This window comes from Eulemur rufifrons, chromosome 8 (genome assembly GCF_041146395.1).
Source record: "Eulemur rufifrons isolate Redbay chromosome 8, OSU_ERuf_1, whole genome shotgun sequence".
Lineage (NCBI taxonomy): Eukaryota > Metazoa > Chordata > Mammalia > Primates > Lemuridae > Eulemur > Eulemur rufifrons.
Genome location: NC_090990.1, coordinates 18,354,192 through 18,367,380, shown reverse-complemented (window position 1 = coordinate 18,367,380; position 13,189 = coordinate 18,354,192). Strand labels below are relative to the sequence as shown.

General features: G+C 56.3%; 1 protein-coding gene across 1 annotated transcript; it reads right to left on the bottom strand.

Annotated features, from left to right (window-relative positions):
* Window positions 1–7,309: 7,309 nt before the first annotated feature.
* GPR3 (G protein-coupled receptor 3) lies at window positions 7,310–10,462 on the bottom strand. The gene is made up of 2 exons (XM_069477524.1): window positions 10,347–10,462; window positions 7,310–9,335 (listed from the first exon to the last, which is right to left on the bottom strand). The coding sequence occupies exon 2, from the start codon at window positions 9,328–9,330 to the stop codon at window positions 8,338–8,340; it is 993 nt and encodes a 330-aa protein (XP_069333625.1). The 5' UTR covers window positions 9,331–9,335; window positions 10,347–10,462; the 3' UTR covers window positions 7,310–8,337.
* Window positions 10,463–13,189: the final 2,727 nt, after the last annotated feature.

Genomic DNA, 13,189 nt, shown 5'->3' with positions numbered 1-13,189 from the left:
GGGTCACGCCTGCTGTTCAGAAAGAGAGTCACCCACTGGCGTCCCAGGAGAGGGGGCAGAAGTTTTGAATTGTCAGCAACTGCTGCGCCAGCCGCTCTGAGCTCATCGCTGGAGGTGGGGGCGCAGGGGAGGGGGCTGCGGAGCCGGCTCGCCCCTGCGGAGCCCTCCACTCCACCCGCCTGCTCCTGCTCAGGCCTGTGTTTAGTCAGCACTTGGCTTCCCGAGGCCTGACTGACAGGCAGCCAGACACCCGCCCTGGCAGAAGACAAAATGGTGGTGTCGGGAGCCGCCCTTGCTAGGCAATTGGAGGGAAGGAATGCGGTTCTGGGAAGCAAGAGGCCTGAGCTTGAATACTGGCTCGCCACTCGGGAGCTGTGACCCTGTGCGAGTCGCTTCACCTCTTTGGGCTGATCTGAGAGGAATGAGCATTTATCGAGCGCCCACTACCTGCCAACGACTGCATATATTTTATTCCAATCTTGAGAAGCAGGGGGTCCCCTATTTTACATACGAGAAAAACAGGTTCACAGAGGTGAAGGGAGTTGCCTAAGATCACACAGCTGGCCAGAAACAGCCGCGGCCCAAACACAGGGCGCAGGCAGAGCCCATGCTCGGTCCACAGCACAATTTAAACGGCTTAAGAATCTCTCCATCTAGAATCACAGTCTGTGGTGTTGTAGGGAGCACGTTAAAGGGTTTGATTCTTATCTGCCCTCCCCCTGGTGCCCAGTTTTACAGGTGCAATAACAGGTTAGGGTTATTTTTGCTCTTGCTTTGAAATCAAGCGAGCATGACTCGCCCAGCCACCCTAGACCCTTAGAGGAGGAAGTACCCTGCACAGCTACCTGGGAACAAAGGGGGTTCCCTAGGCATGGGTGGGAGCTTCACACAGACACACTTAAATTTACGTGTATTCAGACACGTATACATGCAAGGAGACACGTGTCGGTGGGCACACATGAGAACCCAGGCCCAGGGACACATGCACGCATCGTGCACAGACCCATGCCCCTGTTTGCACAAGGACACAGATCAGCATACCGTTGCAGGGACCCACACAATCCCAGGCAAACCTCACACAAAGTCCTCAGGAGCCACCCGCTCTACTCGCTGGCTCTGCCAGTTCCTCACTGCCCCCTCCTGGCTGCCCAGTGGCCAGGGCAACCTGGCACCATTTCCCGGAAGTTCTGCTCTGGGGTGGTTGTCAGCTAGTTCCCTCTTAGATCACCAAGCTGGGAGCAGTTTCAGGTGTCCCCCCTGAACTGCCCCTCAGCCTCAGGAGGTGTGGGTGCCTGGGGGGCACTCTTGAAGACTGAGGACATAAAAAAAGCCTTTAATATCCAAAGGAATCTTTCATGGTAGAATTGTCCCTTGGTGATAGGAGGGCAGGTAATACTTAGGGCAGAGGGTCCTGCGTGGCCACACTCCCTGCCCTTGCCCAGGCAACTGCGCACACATGTCCACAGTGCACACGTGAGCTCACGCTCTGCATACACCATGAAGGAGGATCAGACTCCTGGCTGAGAGGTCAGAGATCGGGTCTTCTAGCTCCCACCTTGGTGCTGCCTCTCTGGGCCTCAGCTTCCTTGCCCATTCAACAGAGTTGCCTGTGATGCTGTATCCAGCCCCCAACTCTGGCGTCTGACCGTCTTGGGCACTGACACTGCTCCCAGAGTGTGTGCCTGAGTAAAGCATGAACCATAATCATGAACCTATGTACTCCTCCGGACAGTCTTGGAAGGATTACCAACACAAACCTTTTATTCCTATTTTACAGATGAGGAAACAAGGCACAGAGAGGCACAGCAACTTGCCCAAAGTCACACAGCAGGCTGGCAGCAGACATAGAAATAGAAACCCTCTAGTTTCCAATGCCTGTCTGCCTACAAGAGAGCAGAGCACCTGTGGGCCCGGGCCCGAGCCAAGAGGACTGGAACTGCAAAGGCTAAAAGCCAGAGGCTCTGCCCTTTTGTCTGGGAGCCCTAACAGGGTCCCTGGGGCTGTCTGAAGGCTTGTGGGGGAACCAGAGGAGGTCCCGGGTTTAGGTGTTTAGCATGGAGGCTGGGAAAAGGCAACTTGGAACTTGGGTGGGTTCCACTACTCCCTACCCCAACCAGTGCACTGAACAAACCTCAAGCTTCCTTTTATGTAAAGCTAGAGGCAGGCTAAGGAAAGAGGGTTCTTCCCAGCCTGTGGCCACTTGGTTGCTTGTTCATTAAGGAATATACACACATGCATGCATGTGGGGACTCCATGTGTGTATACTCACATGTGGATTTATGTTGGCGCATGCCTACATGTACACTTAGGCCATTCATAGGCATGTATAATATGTAAGTTTGTGTGTTTGCAAGCCCATATACACATAACTGCGTTTTTGTGTTTAGTTGAGGCATATTTGTGTGTGTTTGGATGTGCATATATAAATGGTGTCTGCATATGTGGCAGGTGACTTTAGGTACATGTAAAATTTTGCTTGCATGCATCCTTGGCATGTTCATGAGTATATTTAGGTATGTGCAAATGTTCACATGGATTGGTGTACAGAGTGGGGTAGAACATGTCTACACACACCGCTGGTGAGTGTGTGTAAATGTGCATGCAGGGATGGCTTCATGTGACTGTGTAAACCATAGGAGTGCCCTCCCAAAAGGGTATGACGCCAGTGTTGCACCCAGCCTTGGTATAAGGGGTGCCCTGCCTGGCTCCAGCCAGGCACTGACTGGGCTTGCAGCACCCCCACCCTCACCCCCACGTGCACACTATTCCCCAGACCCATCCTGCTTGGCCAATTTGCAGCCTCTCGCTCCCAGCTCCTGAGAAGGCCTGCAGCAAAGTCAAGGGGCTGGTGGCCAATTAGCGAGGGGGTTAATCAGGGATCTGGGGACCCCCGGGGGGCGGGAAGCTGAAAGCAGGCATTGGGGTTGGCAGGAGCATGAGCTGCCTGTCGTGAAGCGGGGGGAGGGAGGGCCGAGCCAGCCCGTTGGTGCTGGAACCGAGGGTCAGCCCGTGAATTCATGATCGCTGCGCACTGACAGCAGCTGGGAGCATGTGCGGGTGTGTATGCTGTGTGTGAAAGGGTGTACACATGCATTGAAGTCCTTGAATGTGGTTCTGCATGCAATGTGCATACGTGACTATGGATACCGTCTGTATGCACACATGAAGTTGTGTCTGTATATATGTGGGTGTGCAATAGTGTGCAAATGGTTTTGAGTATGCAAGCATGCCTAGACCTGTGTGCATATATGTGTATACAGGGTAAGTCTGTGTCTGTGTATACAAGGGGATGTACATACATTCAAGTGTGTGCTCCAGCATGCAAACGTGCACATAAAGTTGACCTAGTCTGTGTATACGTGTGCAATTATGTATTTGTGTGCACAAGTGTGTGTACCTTAGTGTGCAGATGTGTCTGGGTATACTTGCATGTCTGCATGTGTGTGCATGTGTGTGTGTGTTCTCTGAACAGCCAGAGGCCTGGACATGTGTGCCTGCGTGTGTCTGCATGCATGCAGGTCTCTGCACGGAAGGAGCTGGGGGATGCGGGGCTGGCAGTTTCCAGACTCCAGGAGGGAATCTGACAGCCGAGCCTTGCCACAGCCCCCGGCCCCGGGAGCCTGTTTTCCAGCCTGCGGAAGCCGTGAGCCCGTGAACTCATCTTATATTAATAGCTGCTGTCTCCTCACTTATTGCAAGGAGAGACCAACATGGCCTCGGCTGGGGCTCAGCACTCAGGGCTGCCCCCCCTCACCACACAGGGCCAAGGGAGAGGGGAGGACAGAGGGCCCCACCCCCATCCCAAGCCCTCCCCCTGCAGGAAGGTGGGGCTCTGGGCCCCAGCCCTGCCTGCCCAGCCACCCTCCTGCGCCCCTGTAGCCGGCAACCAGGTACAGGGGTTGAAAAGCAGAGGCAGAGAGCCTGGGAGGCTCAGCTACCGGTCCCCACACGCGGGCACACACATGAGCACACACACGTGCACACACAAGCACACATGCACACACGCATATGCGTGCTGAGCAGCCCCGGGCTGAGCGCCAGAGGTGTCTGAGTCTGAGGCTGGAAGAGACATAGGAGGCTTTGGTCTGAGGGGGGAGGGGAGTCCTGCCCTCATGCGCCCTCAGTCTGAGGCAAAAGACATGACCCTGCTCTGAGCCTCAGCCTAAGGGAGGAGACAGAGCCAGCTCTCAGGAGTTCCCAGTCCCAGTGGGGAGACGTGACCTTGTACTCAGGAGCCCCCAGTTCTGAGGAGAAAGAAAGAGATCTGCTTTCAGGAGCCTGCAGCTGGGACGCAGCCCTGTCTGCCTGGTCGCCCCCCGCCCCCGACCCCGTCAAGGAAGGCAAGACTTCTCTGTAAGTGTTCACTCGGGGAACTGTGGTGAGGTGTCCCGTCTTCGCAGCCACAGGAGGGCTCGGCAGGGAGGCTTCCCGGAGCACACTCGGGAGGAGGTACAGGGAGCCCCTGAGCTGTGTCTGCAGAATCTTGTGGGGAGGGAAAACCCAACCAGCCCCGCCACACACACAGCCTCCCACCTAAGGGACAGATTCAGACACCCCTCAGGGTGGGCCCAGGACCCAAGGCAGAGACCCCAGATGCAGGCTCCCAGAAATGCCTCAGATCCACCCCACTACCACCCCCAGACAGAAAGGAAGCCATCAGTATGGGGGCCCAACCCAGGCCCTCCCAGACATGGGATGGCAAGCGGTAGGTCCCTGCTTGGACCCTGGAACGGGAAGCTAGGCTAGGGGAGCACAGGGCAGAGCCCCACCCAGTGTGGGATGGGCACCTGGCCCCTCTCCTGGACCTCGGTGGGGGCTCCTCAGGAGCATGGGAGAGGCAGCAAGGAGACCTTCCCTACATCACGCCTCCAAAGGTCGGGGTATAACCTGGAGACCCCCACTTTTCCCCCAGCCTGGGGACAGGCCCTCCTGCCCGTTTCCTCGCTTGCTTTTTCTGGGCTATTCCTGAAACCCACTCCCTCAACCAGGAAAGAAACAGATTTTGAATCAGATGGACCTGGGTTCAAATCCCAGCTCAACTCCTTACTAACTATGTGACTTTGGGCAAATCCAATGCCATCTTTCAGGGAGGCCATTCTTGGGCACCTTCATTTAAAAATTACATACTCTCGGGCGGGGCACGGTGGCTCACGCCTGTAATCCTAGCACTCTGGGAGGCCGAGGCGGGTGGATCCTTTGAGCTCAGGAGTTCGAGACCAGCCTGAGCAAGAGCGAGACCCCCATATGTACTAAAAATAGAAAGAAATTATACGGATAACTAAAAATATATATAGAAAAAATCAGCCGGGCATGGTGGCGCATGCCTGTAGTCCCAGCTACCTGGGAGGCTGAGGCAGGAGGATCGCTTGAGCCCAGGAGTTTGAGGTTGCTGTGAGCTAGGCTGACGCCACGACACTCTAGCCTGGGCAACAGAGTGAGACTGTCTCAAAAAAAAAAAAAAAAAAAAAAAAAAATTACATATTCCCTGTCCTTCTCCTACTTTATTTTTCTCTGAGGATCTATAGCTATCTAACATTACATTTTTGCAAAAATTTTTCTGTTCATTACTATTCCCCCAGCTAGAATGTAAGCTGTCCACAAGGACAGCAGTGAATAAATGAAGGCCCGCTACTCTCAAACCCTCAACCTCCTCTCGTAAAATGGGGACAGCGTCACCTGTCTGATGGAGCCACAGTGACGGCATGAAACATTTGGCTCAAAGCTTGGTGTAGGGGAAGTGCTTACTGAGTGGGGGGTCTTTTCCAGGGACCGTTCAGGACGGTGGAGAGAGAGGAGAGGATAAGGCTCAGCCTGACCTGGTGTGGCCTCCCCCACTTTGCGCCTGGGCCTGTTGGCTTGTCCACCCACCTTGGACTTTTGGGGAGGGTCTTGAACACCAGGCAAAAGGACTCTGGACAGGGAAATGGAGAAAGACCTGTATCCCAGCCTGGCTCAGCTGTGTGAGTTTAAGCAAAGGGCTGTTCCTCTTTAAGCCTCAGTGTCCCCATCTGTATGACAGAGGGGTGGGCAAGAAATGCTCTGAGGGCCCCACCTCCAGGCTTTGCCCACCTGTAAGGCCTGGGAAGCTGGGAGGCTTGGCTAATCAGAGCTTCCTCTTCAGCCACACCCCAGACCTGCTCCTGCCCTTGCCTGATAAACACTCCTTTCCAGGGTCCACCTCCTCTTCCGAAACGCCCAGATTCAGGGCCCTCACACATGTTCCCACCTGCACACACTTATAGTCACTTACCTTTGCATGGAAAAGAAACTCTTCCAGCTCCAGAATAACCAGACCCTATCTGACTACCTCCCAAATGGGGGCCACTGGCCCTAACAATGAACTCCAACATAAATCAGGGACCAGAATGTCCTAAGTCCCAGGCTTGGGAAGGAGGGAAATGAGAGGCCATTGCCCAGTAGACAGAACACAGATTCTGGAAACACATGTTCCCGGTTGGGCCAGTCACTGACCTCCCTCAGCCTCAGTTTCCTTATTTGTAAAATGGAGAACATACTACCAGCGCCATGGGATGCTTGTTAGGCATAAGTGAAGGAGCATACGTAGTACACTTAGCCTAGCCTACTGTGTGCCTGGCACCCAGTAAGCACCCACTATTAGAAAGGGCGGCCGGGCGCAGTGGCTCACGCCTATAATCCTAGCACTCTGGGAGGCCGAGGCGGGAGGATTGCTTGAGCTCAGGAGTTCGAGACCAGCCTGAGCAAGAGTGAGATGGAGTCTCTACTAAAAATAGAAAGAAATTAGCCAAACAACTAAAAAGAGAAAAAATTAGCCAGGCATGGTGGTGCGTGCCTGTAGTCCCAGCTACTCGGGAGGCTGAGGCAGGAGGATGGCTTGAGCCCAGGAGTTTGAGGTTGCTGTGAGCTAGGCTGACACCACGGCACTCTAGCCCAGGCAAGAGAGTGAGACTCTGTCTAAAAAAAAAAAAAAGGAAAAGAAAAAGAAAGGGCTGTTATTGTTAAGGAAACTAACATGCTTTGAGCATATTCACCACGCCAAAACCCCAAACTGCCTAATGTGGGCAGGATGTAGGCATCCTCAACCCAGGATGGGCCCAGCCCCCTGGTTCCCATCCCCAGGGGGAGGTGAGGTCCTTGCCCGGCAGCACCCACGTCTGAGCAGAGGGGCACTGACATCCTGGGGAGTTACCTTCCTGCCACACTCCACCCTGGGTATCCAGCCCCCCGGATCTCCCAACAGGCCCCCCAGGTCTTGCCTGACCCTCTCATACCAGGTTATCCCCCATCAGAACCCCCTCCGTACCCTCCACACGCACATGTGGAAACATACTTATCACAAAATCATTTTTTATTGAGTTGGGTTGGGGACGGGAATGGGGGATGCACTGGGAGCCATACCCCGGTTGGCAGAGGGGTGGGGTGTTGGCTCGTGCCCCGCCTCCTCTAGGGCACCCGAGAATGAGGCCTGGTCCCCTGGCCTTGGCTGTGGCGCTGGAGGCCAGGCTGGAGCAGAATTGGGATTGCGCGTTCTGGTCCCGGCTGCCTGGCCGGGCTGCAATTTCCCCCAAATGGCCACCAGAGGGCAGCCGGCCCCCAGCGCAGAGGAGTTCTCGGTTGCTCAGGTGATGGCTTCTTAAAAAAATAAAAAACCAGAGGCTGGTGTGTTCCCCCTGCAAACCCGAGGGGGGCGGGCCTCGGGAGAAGGCTCTGGTTTCTATGATCTCTTCGATAAAAAATAAGCAAAAATAATAACAAAATACGTGGTTTTTCTTTCTCCCTTTACCCCCTACAGGAACTGAGGTCAGAAATGGGGGTGTGGGGACTCGGGGTACCCTGGTATGGCCTGGATTTCAAGGTGTGGTCTCATTTTTCCCCTAACCACCCATAAATAAATTCAAATAAATAAATAAATCATAAATAGATACTCTCTTTGTATGTGCACATAAATAGAGATAAATCTTTCTTTCTCTTATCTAGGCAACTATGTGACTAAATCTTTCTGACTCTTTAGCCCAGAAATTCAAAAGTAAAGTGACAATGGTCAAGGTCAAGTTTTGGGGAGGGGGAAGGTCAGGGACTTGGAATGGCACTGTAAAACTCCCAGCGTTCTGGAACTGCAAGCTGCTGGGCTGTGGGACATTTCTGAGTGGAACCCTGACCACCTGAACATTCTAGAACCTTAGAGCCAGCTGGCTCCCCACAGGGATCTGAACAGAATCTTGAAACACCCAATGTCCTAGAACTCCAGAACCAGCTGGGTCTTGGGGGTGTGGACCTGGGGATTTGGAACAAAGCCCTGGAGAACCTAACATTCTGGAATTCTGTAGTGATCAGGGCTGAAGGGTCACCAGGATGTCACTAGACGTCACTGGGGGAGCGGGACCGGAAAGGGATCTTGGAAGAGGAACAGCAGCAGCAGATGGCCCACAGCACCTTCTGCACATCCTGGTTGCGGAAGGCGTAGATGATGGGGTTGATCATGGAGTTGTAGGTGGCAGGCAGCAGGGTGAGATAGGTGTAGAGGGACGGAGAGTGGGCATCACCCAGCAGGCAGTAGACAGTGAAGGGCAACCAGCAGGCAGCAAAGGCGCCAAGCACCACGGCCAGTGTGGCAATGCCCTTGCGGGTGGCCACATAGTGGGAGGCAGGCAGCAGGTGCCGCTGGAGGGCAATCTGCTGGGCATGGCGGCAGACGATGCGGCAGATCTGGGCATAGAGCTGCAACATGATGCCAAACACCATGAAGAAGGCAATGGCCAGGACCACCAGATGGTTCTTGGAGAGTGGATACACCACGCCACATGTGGCCAGGCCATCCAGGCAGTTCCAGGCCAGCACAGGCAGCAGCCCCAGGCCCAGGGCAACCCCCCACACTAGGGCCAGCATCACGTAGGTCCGTGTTACTGTTGTCTCCGAGTAGTAGGTGAGGGCATTGTACAGAGAAAGGTAGCGGTCAACAGTGATGGCCAGTAGACTGCCGATGCTGGCAGTAAAGGCCATTGCCAGCACACCAACCAGCACCAGTCTCATCTCCACCGAGCCGATGCAGAAGACAGCAGCAAAGTGCAGGACTAGGCCCAGGCCTGCCAGCAGGTCTGCCACAGCCAGGCTCCCCACCAGCAGGAACATCGGGGCACGGAAGGCAGGAGTGCCCACGATGATGGCCACCACCAGAGCATTCTCACAGGACACCAGGGTGCCTGAAATGCACAGCACCACGTCCCAGGCTCTAGGCGAGCTCAGCGGTGGAGCTGGGCCTGTGGACCCCTCAGCTGGGTCCACGCTGCTCATGTTCACGGTGCCCGGGCCAGCCGAGAGCCAGGCCAGGGGGCTTCCTGTACCCCACATCATGGTACCTGCAGGAGAAAGGCCCTGTGAGAAGCTGGCAGGGCTGAGTGCTTGGAGGAGGGGTTTGGAGGGGGTGCAGTGCCCCTCAAGATACCTGGTGGGGTCCCAATGCCTTGTCCCCCCATTCATGCCCTGGGGCTGTTCTCAGGATACCTTTGTCCTCGCCAATGCCCCCAGGCCCCTAAACAGGGGTCTCTTTTCCAGGGGACCCCAGTACTGGATCTCTTCACTCTCCCAATCCCCTGGGTCCTGCAGGCCTCTTTGTCCCACGTGTGTCACCAGATGAAGGGCACCATAGGTGGATGGGGGCCCAGAGGATCCAGGGCATGCCCTGAAAGGCTCAAATTGGGGGAGGGAAACATCTCGAGGCTGAGAGCAGCTCTGCTCCCTCCCATCAGAGAGGATGACGCTCCGTTTCTGAGGCTCCCAGACCCCTCACGATTCTCTGCACTGCCAGCTCCAGGCTCCACCCCCAGGGAATGCGCGTGAGGCTCCCGCCAGCCACCACCCCACACTCCTTGGGTAACACCTGGGAACTCAGCCCCCCCTACACACACCCTTCCAGACTTCTGCCCCCAGCTGTACTCCTCTTTTTGTCTGAACCCCTGGGTCTCTGGAACAGACATCCCCTGCTGGAAGCCTGGGTCCGTGAGTCAGATCCCTCCTTCTGCTCGAACACCTGGATCTTGGGCCTGACTTCGTCTCCTGCCCCGATATCTGGATTCCTACCTAAGTCGGACACCTCCTGCTGCCCAGACGCCTGGGTCCCTGCCCCAGACGCCTCCTGCTGGCTCAACCTCAGATGACCATCGTCCCTCCAGCTCCCTGCAGGAATGCTCACCCTTCGCGGGGTCATCCAAGTGACCAGCACCGGAGCACTTAGGCCCACACCTGCTAACCCAGAATCTCAGCCTCGACCTCAGACCCCGGCCAGCCGCTAGGAGCCTTCTGCCGGCCCAGTGCCCCAGCATCCTGCTCGCCCCCCGGACGCCTGGTGCCCGCGAGGCGCCACTACTCACCGCTCAGGATTGGGCGCGGCCGGGCCGCGGGGAGGCTCTGCTCGGGTCCTGAAGGCGCAGGGCGTGCGCGGACCCCTAGAAGCCCCCGCGGCCGCTGGAGAAGCGGCGTGAGTCACCCCGCCCCGCCCCCGGCCACCGGTTCGGTGACGTCAGCGGCCCGGTCGGCCAATGGGCGCGGCACGCTGGGGCGCAACGCGCGCAGCGCGGCATAGTAATGAGGCCTCGCACCGCCCGCTCCCCCATTCATAAAAAGCGACCGTGGCCGCGGCCCCGCCCCCTCCCTAGTCAGCCCGCGCTGTCCTTGACGCGGCGCCCTCTGCGGGCCGGGGGTTTCAGGGGCGCTGGTGGGAAAGCCTTGGAGAAGTCTCAAGGAGGCTGCAGGGGATGGGGTGGGAGGAGCGGAAAGGGGACCCGAATAGGCGGTGGGGTGATGGGACCCTCGGGTGGCAGAGAGAGGCTAACGAAATTCAGGTGACGAAGATCTTGTGATGGGGCTGAATGGGCCTCCCTGTGAGGATGACGGAGTTGCCGAGATGATGGGGCCCTGAGGTGACGATGGCAGGAGCACGAGGGAGCAGGGAGGTGGGTGGCGGTGACGGTATGAGCATGGTGACAGGATCTTGGAGGATGGTGGCCGTGGGACGGTACAGGGGGAAGCCCCCAGGGCAATCACAGCAGTTTCAGGGTGACTCTGCAGCATGATGGAATTCAGGGATCCCAGGGTGGCAGACAGGTGGCCGGGGAAGATGGAGTATCCAGGTGATAGAACTTCAGGTCACCATAACCCTGTCAGAAGTGCCAAGGTACTGAGGTGAGAAAGCTAAGTGATAAGGGTTGTAGGGTCCTGGAATTAAGATACCAGGCGACAGTGGTGAGTGGGCCCCAGGGTGCAGGTGACAGGGCAGAGGGTCTGGGCTGACAGTGACCGGGCAGGTAAGTTGCTGCCAGGGCAGGTCCCGTGATTTTGGGGCTGGGATAAGGAGCTGGGTGACGTCACTCACGTCAGCCCAATAGCGCCCTCACAGCTTGGGAGGGGTGGGCCTGGCAAGATCTCAAAACCTGAATTATTTATTCAAGGATCTGGAAGGCCAGCAAGGGGGGGGGGGCACTTCCCCGAAGCAGTAGGAGATGGGGAGCCGGGAAGAACTTGGATGAAGAAAACCTGGCAGCTCAGCCCTCCGGCCAGGCCCTTCTCAGCCTCTCAGGGAGAAAGCTCCCTCTTCCCCATCCCTGCCTGCCCTAAATCCCAGGGAACCACCCCAGCAGAGTTCTCCAGGTGGGACTAATGTGGCCAGTCCTGGGGCAGGGGGGCTCGCTGCCCCTTCTCCCCCGTCTCTAGCTTTGATCCAGGGGTCACCCAGACCCCCAGCACAGCCCCACAGCAGCTCCCTTGGTCAGGGTCCACCAGGAAGGTTCTGGGCTTGGGTGCAGGGCAAGGGGAAGGCCCAAGTGGCAAGGAATATGGGGAGAGGAGGGGTGGGGCTGGGGAGGGTAATGACTTCAGGCTGGGGGTGGTGAGTTTAGGGTACTTAACAGGTGGAGGTGGTCAGGAGTGTAGATTGGATTCAAATCTCAATTCCTCCATTTCCTAGCTGTGTGACTTTGGGTAGTTTCTTCAGCTCTCTGTGCCTATTTCCTCATCTGTAAAACAGGGACAATATCAGCACCCACCTCCTAGGACTGTTGGGAGGGGCCGCATGTCATCAGCACTAGCTGTGCTGGCTGTGGATGGCACAGCTGGCCAATGAAGAACCCTGGGAGGCACAGATGTGCAGCTGGTGCCTGGGTGACATCACCCAGGGGGAGCGGAGAGTGCGAAGGGGCTTCAGGGAACCCCCCATCGAAGGCACACACTGGGGACAAGCATGCTTCTGCCCTGGGCCTTTGCACTGGTCATTCCTTCTGCTTAGGACCCCTCCCCTTCATCCAGGTCTCTGCTCCCAAGTCACTTCTGACACGGACTCCCTGACCTCCACCCCAGATCACCACTCCCCTCCCCTCACTCTCCCTCCCTTCTCTTGGGTTACTAGATGTCAGAGCATGAAGCTCTCCTGAAATTATGTTTACGCACATTTTTTTGTTTGTTTTTGTTTTTTATTGAGGCAGAGTCTCGCTCTGTTGCTCGGGCTAGAGTGCTGTGGCGTCAGCCTAGCTCAAAGCAACCTCAAGCTCCTGGGCTTAAGCAATCCTCCTGCTTCAGCCTCCCGAGTAGCTGGGACTACAACCATGCGCCAGGCATGGTTAATTTTTTTCTATATATATTTTTAGCTGTCCATATGATTTCTTTCTATTTTTAGTAGAGACAGGGTCTCGCTCTTGCTCAGGCTGATCTCAAATTCCTGACCTCGAGTGATCCTCCTGCCTCAGCCTCCCAGAGTGCTAGGGTTACAGGTGTGAGCCACTGCGCCCGGCCCGCCCGCACATTTGTTTTTGCTCCATGTCAGCCCCCCACTGGAACATAAGCTCCATTAGGGCAGTGACTGTGTCCTGTTTTCTGCTGGAGAACAGTGCCTGATGTGTGATAAATGCTCAACAATTATTTGGTGACTGGATGATTAAAAGGAGCAGTCAGAGAGAGAGACGTTCACAGAGAGCAGTACGATGTCTGGTGTCAAGGAAGTGGGGGTGTCAGAGAGGAGGGATGCAAGAGCATCAGCACCCCAAGGCTTGGGCATCGCATTTCTCCCCCATCAAAGCTGGGTCCCCACAGAGCCCTGTGGGGGTCTCAGAGAAGGGTGAAGGTTGGCACAGAAGGGGTGTATCAGAGATGATCTTCTACAGCCGGGCGAGGTGGCTCACGCCTGTAATCCTAGCACTCTGGGAGGCCGAGGCGGGTGGATCGC

What these genes read in the sequence shown, in the direction of transcription:
- GPR3 (XM_069477524.1), bottom strand. Translation starts at nt 9,330, where the DNA reads ATGATGTGGGGTACAGGAAGCCCCCTGGCCTGGCTCTCGGCTGGCCCG.